General features: G+C 43.7%; 1 protein-coding gene across 1 annotated transcript in view; it reads left to right on the forward strand.

Moving 5' to 3' along the window:
- LOC137425455 (dnaJ homolog subfamily B member 12) overlaps positions 1-18,022 on the forward strand; it is an 80,193-nt gene that overhangs the window by 21,427 nt on the left and 40,744 nt on the right. The window contains 3 exon segments of the mRNA XM_078776661.1: positions 9,095-9,287; positions 9,554-9,699; positions 16,698-16,886. Coding sequence (XP_078632787.1) covers positions 9,095-9,287; positions 9,554-9,699; positions 16,698-16,886 — 528 coding nt within the window.

Below are 18,022 nucleotides of genomic sequence, written 5' to 3' on the forward strand. Positions count from 1 at the left end.
ATTTCCTCCATCTGCAGCTCCCTCTGTGCACACCTTACATTTGAATGTAGCTGCCACACTGGTTAATGACCTTCTCAGACCACTACATTTTTGATGAACCCACTCAGCGCACATTGTACATTGAATGGAGTTCACTCCGACACCCTTCCTGCACACAGCACATGGCCACTTCCCAGTTCTTTCCACCTCACCACATGCTTTACCACTTGCCATAACCTTCGTCTTTCCTATATTCACCTTCAGACCTTTTGTCTCCATACATTCCTTCCACTTGTTCATCTTTTCCTTCAGTCCATCCATACTTTCCGCAATCAACACCAGATCATCTGCATACAACAACTCCCACGGTAAACCCTCCTTTACGTTCTGAGCCAGCACCTCCATCACAGCTACAAATAGTAGTGGACTTAGTACCGACCCCTGATGCACTCCCACCTTCACCTCAAACTCACCACTGTTCCCGTCCTTCGTCCTTACAGCTGTGCACGCTCTTTTGTACATTGCCATCACTACTCTGATCAACCATTCCTCCACTCCTAACTTGTTGTGTTCATCAATCTGACTAAACTGAATCGTCATGCAACTTGTCAAAATGGCTGTCCTGAAAAATTTTCAAGGTTCCGAGGCTGCTACATGATAACATGTTGGTGACTTCTGAGTTGCAGTGGATCTCAAGATGAACCATTTGGAGTGAAGCAGGGTTGCATCATCGCTCTCATCCAGTTTGCCCTTTTCAATGCAAACATTTTTCATCTCATTAATGGGAATCTTTGAAGCAGAGTACAGATTATTTATATAATGGACAGACTGAAAGCGAAGAGCAAGATCTCTGTCTCATCCATCGTGGAACTCCAGTACATAGTGCTCACAATGCCATTTGTGCTCACAGTGAGGAAGATCTTCAGTCCACTCTTAACATATTCGGAGAAGCCAACCATCCAAATCGACGAAGTGGTTTTGGAGAATGTGGCTCTCTTCCTTTACCCGGGGAGCCATGTCTCTTCGAAGGCAGACATAGATGCATAGATGCAACACCATCCGAATTGCACCAGCACTGCCTTCATGCATCTCAGGAATAGAGTCTTTAATGATTGTGATTATGCGTACTGGAACTAAGGTCCTTGTTTATCAGACAGTTGTCTTTCCAACTCTGCTGTTTGACTCTGAAACCTGGATGACATGGAGAAGGCACCGAAGTTCCTAGAGAGATATTATGAAGCTGCCTTCACCAAATGTTGAGGATTGGATGGGAGCACAAGTGCAGCGTACTTGACAAAGCAGGCACTACCAGCATTGAGTAGGGTGGCCATTCGTCTGGTTTTATAAGAGGACAGTCTGGTTTTCTGCTACTCTGTTCACTGTCCACTATTGATACGAAACCAGACTCCTTTATGTCCTCGGTGTTTGTCTTGAGCCATTCAACAATTCGACCCACAATTTAACTCTTGATTGTTTATCTTCTTTGGTTAATATATTTGTTGCTTAATTAATCCTGCATTTGTAATGGTCTTGTGAATGCCAAGAAAAATCCTATTTGTCATATTTCCTCATGACGTCTTTACGTTGCAGCTGTTGCTTGATGCTGTTGAACGTTTGTCTTCAAAATCTGTGAACATCCCCTTTAATTCAAAATGCCAAATGGTCGGAAGATGTCCTTCAACTCGGAATGGTCGAAAGAGCAATGCCAGATGAGTGAGGAGAGGTATCTGAAACTTTTCAGCAAATCTCAGATGCACTTCAAGAACATGACGATGATCAGCTCCTACATATTATCGATACCATGCAGCAATGCTCACAGATCAGGTTTATTCAATGATGGCTACCGCTTGGAGAAACGAGAGGAACAGACCGGAAGTTGATAGTGTGAAAGCAGAGCTTGAGATCCGCGTTAATGTTTCAGAAGAATGCAAAGACATGTAAATTCACTTCCTGGGAACAAGCAACTTCTGAATGATGCCACGAAAGGACAGAAATATAAACACTAGTCGATACTAGAATTCTGAGTACACATTTAACTTTTTGGTAGTCTTTATAACTGTGGTTATGAATTGGCAGTAAAGTTAGTTTTAAAAAATCACTGCACTAAGTGCAACTGTCATCTATTCTTGAGGTCCCTCAATGGCCACTCTAGTGTTGAGGCAATGATTTATCCGTCAACAGCTTTGCTGGTCAGGCCACATCATTCGAATGTCACACTCGCCTTCCTAAACAAGTCTTTTATTCGCAACTGAGAGAAGGACATTAAACTCGAGGAGGTCAAAGGAAGCGGTCCAAAGACATTTTGAAGGCAAATATGAAGAAGAGTGACATTGACAGAGAAGAGGGGGAGAGCGTTGCCAGAGATGGAGGAAAACGCATGAGGGGTTCCTCCACTCGAAGCATCACGCAAATAAGCAAAATAGGACATTAGTTGATGGGGGAAACAATGCCAACTTAGCCGCCCACTCACCAGTGCACCTGAAAACGTCTGTTCTAAGTACACCAGACTGCGGTTCAAGAGTTGGCCTCATCGGTCGGTCGCTTGAACTCACAAATAAAATTCCTCTCTGAAAGACTATCCTACTGGAAGAATTAACTGGAAGAATCGTCGATCGTCGATGATTGTAATGGTGCACCAAACTAATGATCCAAACCAAATGGTGCACCAAACCAAAGCGAGTGATCGTCGATGATTATGACTCAGGATTGTAATGGTGCACCAAACTAGTCTCCAGTCATCTCTGGCAGTCAGTTATCCCAACTTTCATCTCCAGTGCTTCACACTTCACAGTACTGGAAAAGTTGTGCTGCCCTCTGCCATCTTGAGTAACGTAGTACTGGGACATCTCATGTCAATCACGAATCTTCGCACCAAATGGCGGGAAGAACTAATGAGCAGACTGCGCTTTGTTTCATTCAAACATCTTCAGCTGCTTTGGAGAAAAATAATAATCGGCAATTCCTTTTCAATATGCCCATGTATGCTTATATACCAGCAGATAACCTGGTTCCACTGGGTTGTTGTAAGGAAATTCCTTCCCAATAGTGTGGAAATTTAGCGAGATTGCTGGGAATGTACTTTGACAACATAATAGCAGGGACCCGTTTAAATTGCGCCGAATGTAAAATGTGATTTCAAGTCACCAATCCCTTTCTTCTTCTTAAACAAGTCCTGCATTTGTATGTAAAACATTCTACATTCAAACACTTTTGGAAGAATTGGGCTTAGACACGGGAATTTCAAAGACCTACAAAATAAGTAACGATAACAAAACAGACTTGATACAACACCTTATAAATCACTCAAAGGTGAGAAGACTGTTCCGGATAAACACCATAAATTACCGTTCATTTACTGGATCCTAAAAATGCACAAACACCCTTGAAAGATGAGGTTCATCATTGCAAGTAGAGAATGTAGTTTGAAACCTTTGTTGGGTAGTATTACAGGGGCGATGAAACTAATCTATAAACGCTTAAAAAACTACCATGAAAAGGTGAAGTTTTATTCTGATATTAAAAAATTCTGGATCATTGACAATTACAAACTGGTAATCGACAATATACACAACAGTAATAACAAGGATTAGCTAGCAAGGTCAAGCTTACTTAACAAGCAAGTCAAGGATTAAAAAGGACAAGCTAAATGCTTTCAACTTTTGATTTTTCCACACTGTACACAAACATTCCACATGCCAAGTTCGTAAACGCATTGGACAGAGCGGTAGATAGAGCATTTGCAGGAGGTAATAAAGTATACATTAATGTATATGAAAACAGAGCAAACTGGTATGTAAAGGAAAATCAATATTCATGCAGTTTTTCAAAAAGTAAACTCAAAGAAAGTATTCGATTTCTCCGATACAACAGTTTCTTTACATTTGGCAACAAGATACTCCAGCAGACAGTGGGTTCAGATCCGGCCCCTTTCTTTGCAAATTTGTTCCTGCACATGTACGAGTCTGATTGGGTCCAGAACATGTGCAGGAATAAACTAACAACTGCACGAAGATGTGGAAACATCCTCACGTTCTTTGATGATTTGTTGGCAATTAATCATGGATTTGTATTTGATCAGCTTCATGATGATATACAGACTTGGCATTTAATATGGAATATTTTTTTTGTGGGGGTGAACTTACTTTTCAAGATGACTTAGAACCAAAAGTTCATTGGAATTATGTTGAAATTATTCTAGATTTTGTTAATGTGACCTTTAAAAGAAACAAAAACCACATTTGACATTTCGAAGCAAATAAATTGATCCTTGAAAGTGATGTCAACTGATATCAAACTCAATTCACGGAGAGTACTGTGTTAAACTTCTGTGCGTTTTCCAGAAGTATCTCTTTATTTTGCACATTAGCCAAAATTTTTTTTAACAAAAACAAAAGTTAAATTACGACTGGGATTACGGACAGTAAAATTACAGTTCAGTACTTCGTGTAACCCCCACGAGCATTCAGGAGAGCACTTACACGTTGAGGCATGCTGTTCACGAGATTTGCCAAGGTTTGGACAGGAATCGCTTGCCATGCAGTTACAATAGTCTGCTGCAATTCACGCACAGTGGTGGGCTGCTGGTCCAAGTTGTCGATTTGACGCGTTAATTCTGCCCACATGTTCTCTATCGGATTCATATCTGGGGACATGGCAGGCCACTCCATATGCTCTATACCACGGTCAGCAAGAAAGTGTTGGATCATGCGAGCACGATGAGGCCATGCATTGTCATCTTGGAAGACAAAGTTTCCTCGAAAGGCTGCACGAGCAAATGGAAGCAATGTTTCTTCCAGAATGGCCCTGTGCTTGAACTGGTTCAGGTTTCCATTCAGAACAACCAGGTCAGTTTTGCCCCCTGCATGAAAAGCAGCCCAAATGGTCACCCCACCACCTCCAGATTGGACTCTTGGCACTATACAATCTTCGTTGTAGGCTTCATGCACTTGTCTGCGCACTCGGACGCGGCCATATTGACGATAGACCAGAAATCTAGACTTGTCACTGAAGATCACGTGATTCCAGTGTCCTGGCTGCAATGACGGTGCTCTCTGGCCCACTGCAATCGGCGCTGGCGGTGTTGTCTGGTCAGACGTGGCTTTCTCAGGGGATGCCTGGCACGATAGCCTGCTTGAACCAGTCGTTGGTTGACTAGCCTTCTGGATACAGGCACATTTGTCAGTTGCTGCCACTCAGCCCTAAGCCGATTAGCTGACTTGGTACGGCCATTGCGGACTAACCGGTGCAGCTGGCGATCATCCCTCCTTGTGGTTCTGCGGGGACGTCCTGACCTCGGTATTGGAGTAGGGACACCCCTCTGAGCATTTCGTTTCAGGATCTTTGACACCTGACATTGAGTGATGCCATACTGCCGAGCAATAGCACGCTGTTTCATGCCGGAATTTTGTAAAGCCACCACTAAATGACAAACAGCATTGTCGAGTTGACAGACCATCTCCAGGGGAAGCGGCAATAACCTTTGTAGACGTGCAGCAGTTGTTTTCCACTAATACAGAATGCAACAACCCTTATATACCCGATTGTGAAGCCAATCGTCAAATGTACCTGTCCGTACATTTTGTCATGCCACCTATGATATAATCCTGTTATTGACTTCTTGCTGCGACAGACAATCAGTGACATGGTTCTTTTAACAAAGACATCACCGAAGGGTAAAAGAAACTCACCAGATTGATGTACCGAGTTCAGAAAGTAAACCCAAGTCAAGAAAAAAAAAAAAATTCTATATTAAATGCCAAGTCTGTATATCCAAAATAACTTGAATTAAAAAAGGAAAACCAAACCTCCACTTCAGTTTCCTTATTAGAATTGCAAATCTATATCCATAATAATAAATTTCACACGAAATTATTTGATAAATGAGATGCTTTTCCATTCCACGTTGTCCGAATGCCTTTCTTAGACAGCAACATTCCTAAATAGCTATTCTATGGTACGGATGCAGGTGAAACTAAAACTGCACTCGGTAGCGCGTAAACCTCCGCCAGGCTGAACAGTTTGTTTTGTATCCTAAAGATAGGCCTGATCTGGATTCGGACCTGAACCAAAATCTAATCGGCTTGTTCTTGTTACCTAACCAACTCATCCACCAAGTTTAGTCATAACCCGTCCATACCTTTTAAAAATATCATGTTCTATTTCGCTTTTCTCCCAATCTCTCAATGGTGAAGAATCACATAAAGATTTGTAAAAGCTTGGTTTCAACAGCGTGAAGCCGAGCTAGGTGTGAGGCAGGAGCACCAGCCCAGAGGGGAGAGCAGTATTCCATTGAGCTGCGGATGGAAGCCTTGTATGTGGTGAGTAGCTCAGGTGTGCCAAGGAAGGACTTCGCATGACGGAGGATGCCCAGTCGGCGACTGGCTTTGGAGGCCAGCTTGGAAATGTGGTTTTCCCAGGAAAGATCATGGCAGATAGTGAGACCTAAAAGCTTGAGTGACAGAACTTATTGGAGAGGATTGTTGAGAAAGTAGATGTGACGGTTGTCCAGTCGGTCTTTTCGGAGAGACATAGTAAGTGTGTGAGATTTGTCAGGATTGAAAGACATGTTCCATTTGTTTGACCAGTCTGTGATTTTGTCCAGGTCTGCAGAGAGTGAGGAGGCTGGAGACTGCTGATCTGAGGGATGAGGAATGGAGCGGCAGAGAGTGGAGTCATCAGCAAAGATATCGAGAGGATTTTCCAGAGAGTCGGGGAGATCGTTGATGAATACCAGAAAAAGCACAGGGCCCAGACAGTGCACATTCGCAATGACAGTTATATGCAAGTACACATTCAGAATCATTGGAATCTCCCGCGATGAAGCTGATTCTGAGGGCCTTTCTCTCCCTCACCGCAGGCAGGTAGGTGGTCTTTCTGTCTTCTACTGACTCCTCTCCGGCCTTGCTCCCCCTGCTCTGTCTGTGCTCTGTCCGCCAAATATTCCTGCAGGACACACAAGATCTGCCAGCAACCCTCTTCTGGTGAAACTCCCTTCCTCACCTTTCCCTCTCCTGCTTCCTCCCCCCTCTCCCCCTCCACCCGGGCAATGCCGGGTTCTCCTGCTTGTACAATATGAATCCTAAAAATATTATTCATGAGATTTTTTATATAAATACAGTACAATATAGGAATTAAATATACTACAATGTTGCTAGGAATCAGTGGTTGCTAGGAGACTGCAGCATGCAAAAAAGCGTTGTAAGTGACAGTTTGAAATACAGGTTGATCCAGGGGTAAGTGGTGTGGTCGTGTTCGTTGGTGGACATGGTGTATTTAAGGTAAGATGTGCATGATTTAATGTATTATCATATTATGGAGTGTGTAAGGAGAGTTATGAGTGTGATAATACTGTGGTGCGACTCCGGTTAACACCAGAGACCGCGGATAGGCCTAAACGGTTTTATTCGGAGGCAACAACCAATACGGATTTTACTATGGTCGCGCGGGAGGAAGAAGGAAAATGAAAGGCTGCGGCAAAAGCTTACCTTCAGCGCACCAACGTAGCTCCGGTCCTGTAAGGGAATTAACTTGACACGGGCACAGGTTTGACAGGGAATGGAAAATAATACAAGGGTTTATTGCAAAGAAACGTAGGGACAGGAAAACGCGATAACAAATCAAAAGCTCCTAAATTGGGAGCCCACACACTGACGTCAAATACAGACGGGGGGAGTGAACAACCAAAATAATACGTCCGTTATGTAATTGGGAACGCCCAGCTCGGTCTTATCTGTCTTGTCGTCTTCAATCTCCGGCATGGAGGAATCCTCCGCCCGCCTCGCACGCGTTGTTAGGCCCGTTCACAGCACCGAGCCTCGCTCCCTCACAAGCACCGCTCCAAGCACCTTGAGGTCGATCTTCACACACGATCGATAAGCCAACTCTCAAGCCAACTCAACCAGGGCCAAGACTGCGAGCCAACGCAACCAGGGACAGGACTCTCTCCACTCGAGATCGCACCGGGAATGCCAAGGCCAGGAATCTGCGCGCAGAGTTCCGCGCACTCTTTTTATAACCTCTGGCGGTGACGTCAGCCTCTGCGCGGCACCCATAGCCTTGTAACTTCCTGCCCTTTGTCGACCCGCTTCGCACCTTCCGCGTCCATTCGCGCCAACCGATCACAGCCCTCCTGGGCGTGGTATAGCACGTAGCGTGTCGTGTGATCATAGCTCGTAAGTGCAGCTGGTCCATGCGGCGGCGCCCCGAGCCGCCCCCCCCCCCCCCCCTTGCCTGTCCGTCTTCCAAAGTCATGTCAGGGAAGGGAATCATTTAATGTTGTGCTAGGGACCTAACTACGTGTCTACAGGTGTGCATTGCCATAAGGAACAAAGGTTTGGCTACCAGGTGTGGACACACAGGGGCGCTACTCTTTAAACCCTACTCTACTTATCACTCGAACATCCTGGTATGTCCACAGGTATACATCTTAACCGACAAATCGCCTAAACACACAGAACTTATTACAGGTCAGATTCCTTACCGTGACAGACGAATACCTACCTACACAGATCTATCTGGCTCTACATATTGCTACCCCACCGACATAACAATACATTAAATCCTATAGCGAGTAAAGTTGGAATAAGTGATGTTGCATTGATAGGTTGACTGACTGCCTGAACGCAACTGAGGTTGTGGATCTATTCACGTGGGTCCATGTTCGAGGTTGTGGATCCACCATTTGGAGAGGTCCTTGGCCGAAAGGATTGAAACCTCGAAGATGAACGGCGCCCAGCTGATGATCTGTGCAGTCGGGAAACCAGTCAATTGCTTGCAGGTTTAACTTAAGGTCCTTACTTTAGGTAAGGGAACTATGTTTTAAGATTTACAATTTAAATAATGGTGAATATGGGATGTTGTAAAATTAACATCATTTAGACAGCAATCCTTTAAATTATATTTGAGTTTCGGAACAATCAATACTGTACAATTGATGAAATGCATTTTAAATAAGAATTGAACAAGAGAGATGAGAATTGAAAATCATGAGATAGAATTGTGAGGAACAAAAATAAAAAAACAAGATGTGTGTGTGTGTTGTTTTGTTTTCTATTGTTTGGTGATAGCAATATAATGTTACCTCTCAATTTACTTTATTTTTTTTATTTATTCCCAGCTCTCATTGAGGCAATTACAAAGAATGGCAGTTCTGCGGGACATGGTGGAACTGCTGAGCCAGGGTCACCGAAGATGAGACGGAGGGGAAAAGAAGGGACGCAAGCAGAGGATAAAACTCAGGGAAACACAAAGGAGCCGGGGAGTGAATCGGCAAAGAGTTACACACATGAACAGTTAGAAAGTGTCCGGAGGTGAGTGGGCACATTTGTTTGTGTTTTATAGCACCGCTATCGTAAACACTTCCTCCAAGTCCTACTTCATCTTCCTGCCATCCCTAAAGACGGGCTCTTTGCTAGTGTGCTTAAAACAAGCAAGCTGAATGTACACATAATGGAAATGGCAGTTGTGTTGAATTAAATTGCTGAACAAAAAAGGAAATTATTATGTTCATAACTTCTATAATAACATTATTGGTGAATGTAAAATGCATGTCAGGCAAGTTTGTACATCTTTGCAGGGTAAAGCAGTGCAAGGATTATTATGAGATTCTGGGTGTGGGCAAGGATGCCAGTGAGGAGGATCTTAAGAAAGCTTACCGCAAGCTGGCATTAAAGTTTCACCCAGACAAAAACCACGCCCCTGGTGCCACCGAGGCTTTTAAAGGTAACATCATGTGCACCCGCATTTTTCATCCCATTTCTTCTTCATTACCCTCTTTTCCTTTTTATTGCATTAGTCCAGTGGTTCCCAACCTTTTCTATGCCCCACACCCCTAGGAAATATTTGATGAATGTTCGTACCCCCTACAAAAGTAATATCACATTTGAAGATGAAGAAGTCAAATTTTTGAACCACAAATTGAACCACATGCAATACTGCGGGTGAACAAATTGAACTCAAAAAATAAGATTTTAACTCTGTGCATGAAATGCAAATGTAAATTGAGCAATTCGATTTTAATTTAGACAGAAAAAATTTGAAACAGTAAAATCAATCCCAATTGTGAATATAAAATTCAATGATTTCTTTGTTCCTGCTTCTCTTTCATGATTTTGTCAAAACGTGGAACTTTCTTGCTGACTGCGATCTGCAGGTCTGCCTGTGGATTCAGGCGATTCCTAGATTTTGTCTTGATTGACAAAAGAGAACTGAATCCAGATTCGCACAAGTATGTCGTTGCAAATGGAATGAGGGCACGGAGTGCTTTTCCACCAAGTCTTGGGAACATATCCAGTGCTGCACACCAAAACTCAAGTCTTGCTTTCAAATTGCATTTCAAGAGCTCGATTTGTCCGCAAATCAATAAGATCTTCCTTCAGTTCTTCATCATTTGACATTTTCTCCATATTGTAGGAACTAGGGCATGCCCGTACTATATCTATATCTAAAATTATATCCCCCCCTCTATTTACATGAAATGGTTTGGTCCATGAAATGTTTTGGTCCATTCGCAACGCCAAAGCGAACGGCGAACGCTTTACATGAAATGGTTTGGTCCATGAAATGTGTTGGTCCATTCGCAACGCCAAAGCGAACGGCGAACGGCTTGCGAGTACAGTGACAACCCCCCCCCCCCCTCTATTTAGATGAAATGGTTTTTATTAGTTTTAAAACATAGTTTAACGCCAACATAGCGCCAACATAGTTTGCAAACGTGAAATAAATGAATACGCTCTCAAATGTGCCATCCGAGGCAGAGTGTGTCCGCCACGTTCGGCACACGCGATAGCTCGCTGCTCTCTGATTGGTTGAATCGTTTTTTGGACATAGCTCGGTAAGTAATTGTCCGATTAATATGAAACCTTGAAAAGGCACATCCTCGGGTCCCCAGCAATATACCTGGCAAGTTTAAAGTATATCGGACCCGTGGTTGTCGAGAAACAGCGGTCACAGACAAACAAACGTACAAACGTACAAACAAACAAACACACAGAGATTACTGGAATTATAGATAGATATGGATTCATGATCCATTCTTCTGAAATCTTCAGGTCTCCAGCAGCAAAATATCCATCAAACGATTCTGACAGCATTTCCAAATGAGCCACAATTTCTTCATGCACAGTAGGAGTTATGGATCCAGCATCATCAACCATCTCTTCAAGTGAAGGAAAATTTGAGAGATTGCCTCTTTCCATGCTTTGACGCAAAAGACGTGACTTTTCTTTGAAGGCATTCAACTTTTCACAAGCGTTCAATATGTTTATCCCTTTTCCTTGAAGAGAAACACTCAGGTCATTCATACGAGTGAAAATGTCAGCTAAGTAAGCCAGCATTTGGGCGAATTGCTGTGATTCCAATGCCCCAACCAGATTACATTCACGCTCTTCCAGAAAAACTTTGATTTCTTCCCGCAGTTCAAAGAAGTGGGTTGAAGCTTGTCCTCGTGACAACCAAAGGACTTCTGTGTGGAAAAGCAAAACTGAATGCTCACTTCCCAGATCTTCACAAAATGATTTGAAGATGCGATGGTTCCAGTTCCAGATCGATGGTTCCCTGATCCAGTTGATGATCTTCACACAAGTATCAAGGACTTTCTTCAAATTTGGAGGCAATGTTTTTGATGCCAAAGCATGCTGATGAAGAAAACAATGGGTAACTTGCAAGTCTGGAATCTCCTTTTTCATCAATGCAGAAAAGCCAGATTTATTTCCAAGCATTGCAGGTGCCCCATCACTGCACACAGAACCAATGACTTTGATATCTAAATCATGTTTGGCAAAGAAGTCTTTCACCAGCTGCATCACATCCTTCGCAGTTGTGCTTGTTTTCAAATCTTCACAAAACAGGAAATCTTCCTTCACAGCACCATCATTGACATACCTCACTAATGTGATGAGTTGACAACAACTGGTGACATCAGTTGACTCATCCAACTGAATAGAGATTTTAAGAGGACTAGCTCTGATATCTGAGATGGCTTGGTCCAAAATATCTTAACTCAAATCACTGATTCGGTTGTGAATGACATTATTTGATAGGGGCACCTGTTCAAATTTTTTTCTTGCTTCTTTGCCCAGGATAGTTGTTGCCATTTCCAGTGCACATGGCTTGATGAGATCCTCTGCAATTGTATGGGGCTTCTTGGATTTGGCCACTGCATATGCCACTTGGTATGAAGCAAGAAGTAGTGGTTTTTCAACAAACGAAACCCAACTTTGGAAGAGTTCCTACAGAATCAAAACGAGCTCTTTTGATTTTCAATGACCCAACATCATGTCCTTCAACATCAGCTCTGCCATGCTTGTTCTTGAAGTGCTCTTGAAGCTTGGATGGTTTCAGATTTGAGTTGGAAAACACAATGCTACAAAGGTTTTTGTTACAAAGGTTGTAGCGACAACGCTACAACGCTACACTGGGGTTTTTGCAAGCCATCATTTCCTGTTATGCAAGTGAAACCAAAGCGCACATAGTCATCATTCCATTTCCTTCTTTTTGACATGATGAAGGGTTAATCTGCAAAACAGAAAGAGAAAAATATGAGCTAATATGAGAAAAAATCTAAAAATATGTAAAAAGTATACAATGGTGTATACAGGTTACAACAAGTTGCTACCCGATCAGAGTTTGTGCTGAAAAAAAGACAAAAAAAGAATAAAGTATACGGAGTGAACATGTTTGACTATTGGTTTGAGACGTTGTTTGCAGTGGCGTGCGGTGATTTTTCGTCATGGGGAAGCAATTTAAGCTACACATAAAAAACTATATAAATACACTAGACGACCCGTGAACCCATTGGGTTCCCGTTGTGACAGCGGTTGATGAAAATATTGAGTGGTCAAACTTTAATTTGAAGAAAATTTGAGCATTTACCTCATGAGTCACTGTTCAATGAAGCACGCGTTTAATGACAACAATCTTGGTTGATCTCTCATCCTTCCTTTCTTTTTTTTTTCCTTTTTTCTTGTAGTGTAAAAGATGGGAGGGGAATAGAGAGACAGACAGAGACAGACAGACAGAGACACACAGACAGAGACAGAGACACAGAGACAGACAGACATACAGACAGAGACAGAGACACACAGACAGAGACAGAGACACACAGACAGAGACAGAGACACACAGACAGAGACAGAGACACACAGACAGAGACAGAGACACACAGACAGAGACAGAGACACACAGACAGAGACAGAGACACACAGACAGAGACAGAGACACACAGACAGAGACAGAGACACACAGACAGAGACAGAGACACACAGACAGAGACAGAGACACACAGACAGAGACAGAGACTGAGACACACAGACAGAGACACACAGACAGAGACACACAGACAGAGACACACAGACAGAGACACACAGACAGAGACACACAGACAGAGACACACAGACAGAGACACACAGACAGAGACACACAGACAGAGACACACAGACAGAGACACACAGACAGAGACACACAGACAGAGACACACAGACAGAGACACACAGACAGAGACACACAGACAGAGACACACAGACAGAGACACACAGACAGAGACACACAGACAGAGACACACAGACAGAGACACACAGACAGAGACACACAGACAGAGACAGAGACACACAGACAGAGACAGAGACACACAGACAGAGACAGAGACACACACACAGACAGAGACAGAGACACACACACAGACAGAGACAGAGACACACAGACAGAGACAGAGACACACACACAGACAGAGACAGAGACACACACACAGACAGAGACAGAGACACACACACAGACAGAGACAGAGACACACACACAGACAGAGACAGAGACACACACACAGACAGAGACAGAGACACACACACAGACAGAGACAGAGACACACACACAGAGACAGAGACACACAGACAGAGACAGAGACACACAGACAGAGACAGAGACACACAGACAGAGACAGAGACACACAGACAGAGACAGAGACACACAGACAGAGACAGAGACACACAGACAGAGACAGAGACACACAGACAGAGACAGAGACACACAGACAGAGACAGAGACACACAGACAGAGACAGAGACACACAGACAGAGACAGAGACACACAGACAGAGACAGAGACACACAGACAGAGACAGAGACACACAGACAGAGACAGAGACACACAGACAGAGACAGAGACACACAGACAGAGACAGAGACACACAGACAGAGACAGAGACACACAGACAGAGACAGAGACACACAGACAGAGACAGAGACACACAGACAGAGACAGAGACACACAGACAGAGACAGAGACACACAGACAGAGACAGAGACACACAGACAGAGACAGAGACACACAGACAGAGACAGAGACACACAGACAGAGACAGAGACACACAGACAGAGACAGAGACACAGAGACACAGAGACAGAGACACACAGACAGAGACACAGACAGAGACACACAGACACAGACAGAGACAGAGACACACAGACAGAGACAGAGACACACAGACAGAGACAGAGACACACAGACAGAGACAGAGACAGAGACACACAGACAGAGACAGAGACAGAGACACACAGACAGAGACAGAGACACACAGACAGAGACAGAGACACACAGACAGAGACAGAGACACACAGACAGAGACAGAGACACACAGACAGAGACAGAGACACACAGACAGAGACAGAGACACACAGACAGAGACAGAGACACACAGACAGAGACAGAGACACACAGACAGAGACAGAGACACACAGACAGAGACAGAGACACACAGACAGAGACACAGACACAGAGACACAGACAGAGACACACAGACAGAGACACACAGACAGAGACACACAGACAGAGACACACAGACAGAGACACACAGACAGAGACACACAGACAGAGACACACAGACAGAGACACACAGACAGAGACACACAGACAGAGACACACAGACAGAGACACACAGACAGAGACACACAGACAGAGACACACAGACAGAGACATACAGACAGAGACACACACAGACAGACACAGACAGACACAGACACACAGAGAGACACTTAAAAGTTTTATGTCATGTTCAAAAGGCACACTGGCAGGTGGCTGAGTGATGACTCTTGACACACGACGACAAGGACACAAGCTACTCTTTGTCGCACCCCCAGATATTCCATCTCGCACCCCCTGGGGGTGCGGGCACCCAGGTTGGGAACCCCTACATTAGTCCATAGGGCAATGCCGTCTAGAACAGCGTTTGTCTGTCCGTATGTCCCCACAAGATGTACACCAATCAGAGCTGAGGATCTGGTCACATGACAGGAGGACACGTTTAGTAACCATTACAGTTGCATATTTTACTAAAAAGAAATAAAATAACCTTCTTTGAAATGGTTTGGGATCCCAGCAGGTGTCGTAAGGTAGGTAGGAGGTTTCAGAAATTCCTCAATACAATTATGATTTTGAAACACGATCGACATGGACCTTGCTCCCGAATCCGGAAGTGAACAGATGATAACAGTTCACTGGTTTGATATCTCAATACAATCGTGATTACCTTCGCAAAAGCGGAAGGTTATGTTTTGATCGCTGTGTATTTATTTGTATGTCTGTGTGTGTGTGTGTATGTTATTCGCATAACTCAAAAAGTATTCAACCGAATTGCATGAAATTTGGTGGGATGATTGGTTATTATACGGGACACATTTGATTAGATTTTGGGAGCAATCGGGTCAAAGGTCAAGGTCAAGGTCACGAAAAGGTCAAAATCGTATTTTTGTTGTTCTGTTCCCTACACTCCCATGCCAAGTACAGAACAGTAGCTGCGGCGAAGGTATGCGCTCTACCGAGTGCCCGTTCTAGTTTTACATTATATTTAGGTGGATGAGTTGGCCAGGTGATAAGAGCAAGGCAATTCGATTTTGGTTCATGTCTGGATTCAGATCCGGCCTATTGGTGGAATACAAAACTTAAACTGTTCAGCCTGGCGGAGGTATGCTCTCTTCTGAGTGCCATTATATACACAAAGAATTAAGTTAAGCACCCCTACACAAAGAATTAAGTTAAGCACCCCCTAATCCTGTCCTGAACCTGAACCCCCTCGAGCACGTTTGGGACATGTTGGGACGACAAATTGCGAAGATGGTCCCTCCAATAGCCAATCTGGATGAATTGGAACGTGCATTACATCGGGAATGGAACAACCTGCCACAGCAACGCATACGACGGCTTACAGGGTCTATGAGACGTAGGGTTGAGTCAGTGATCCGATCACGTGGGTCCTACACACGTTATTGACGCAAAGATCGCTAGAGGTCTTCTCAGAACAATGACTGTACGTTAGAAAACATAAACTTCATCCACACTGTCCGTGATGGACCTATAGCTCCATACTTAAATTGAGGTGAAAATATGCCTAAAATTCCCAAAAAATTTCACCTTAAATTATTCAGAATAAAATATTGAAAACGGCATGATTGTTATGTTTTTATGTGACCATAATATCACTTCTCCAGAAAATATAGCAATATCATGGGTATATTACACTGTTTTGACGACAACAAACTTGTAATGTGTGAGGTTGTAAAAAAACGGGGGGGGGGGGGGGTGCTTAACTTAATTCTTTGTGTATAGTTGAATATTGCTATCGCGAGCAGAAGTCAAATGTATGTTTAAAATTTTTTCTACATACGATTAAGTGCTTTTATTCTGCTTAATTGACTATCTGAGCAATTAGTTAATTTGATACTGTGCTTTCACAGGCATTGGCAACGCCTATGCCATCCTGAGCAACCCCGAAAAGCGCCGGCGCTATGATCAGTTTGGAGATGAGCAACCGACTTCTGGACGTGGCCGAGGACGGGATAGGCATGACCACAACCGCGAGTTTGAAGCTGACATCTCTCCTGAGGACCTCTTCAACATGTTCTTCGGAGGCGGTTTTCCAAGCAGTGAGCATATGTCCTTTAAAAATTGATTGTTGTACTGACAGTGCAGCCATTTGGCTTTGGATTGTAGGAGTGTGAAAGGCCAAAAGTTCTTTAATTGATCTTTCTCCAACTGGCAGGTGGGTTTAGACCAAACTTGTTTTCCTCAAAGATTATACAGGAAGCACTCCAGCACTGCATTGTACACAGCAGCAAAGCAACTGAGCAACTATCGGGGACTGCCTCTTCGTGGTGGATGTGCACCACCCCCCCCCCCCCTCCAAGCAAGTCGGGGCCAAATCTTCACTGCTGCCCAGATTTGTCAGGGCGCCACGGTCACGCTGAGTGCCGATCGGTCCCTATAGACCGGACCGGCCCTTTCCCCTTTCCCTCTTGTCTCTTTCTCTCACTCTCACTCTGTCATGGCCCTGACTTTGTGAAGGCGTAGGTACTCCATCCTGGATGTGGGGGATCTTGATCTTTGGGTCGCCCGTGGGAGATCGATCGGCTGTCTCCGTGCCACGGGCTTGTTTGGGAAAACAGTCTGGGGCTATACAATAACAATAACAACAACTGTTCATTGGCTTTTTCTTTTTTGCTTCCACCACTTCCCAAAAACTTTCTTTTATATATACACGTATATTATATATATAAATATATAATATTTATATATTATATATTTCAACCACCAAGTTGAACCAACCACCACAATTTCAACTGAATTCAACCACCAAGTATTTTTGAGGTCAACATCGGCCAAAAGGCCAACATAGGCCAAATTTCTAAAATCCTCAATTTTTATCCGATTGACTTGCAATTTGAAGAGGACTTGCATATCTGGTCACTGAATTCAGCCACCAAGTATATTTGAGGTCAACATAGGCCAAAAGTTCAACATCAGGCCACATTTCTAAAATCCTCAATTTTCATCCAATTTACTTGAAATTTGAAGAGGACTTGCACATCTGGTAACTGAATTCAACCACAAATTATATTTTAGGTAAACATAGGCCAAAAGGTCAACATAGGCCAAGTTTTTAAAATCCTCAATTTTTGTCCGATTGACTTGAAAATTGAACAGCATTTGCACATTGAGTCACTAAATACGGAAACTAACTATTTTTGAGGTCAATAGGTCAAAGGTCAACTCAAGGTCAACC

Source organism: Myxine glutinosa, chromosome 4, assembly GCF_964187855.1.
Source record: "Myxine glutinosa chromosome 4, kmMyxGlut1.1, whole genome shotgun sequence".
Classification (NCBI taxonomy): domain Eukaryota; kingdom Metazoa; phylum Chordata; class Myxini; order Myxiniformes; family Myxinidae; genus Myxine; species Myxine glutinosa.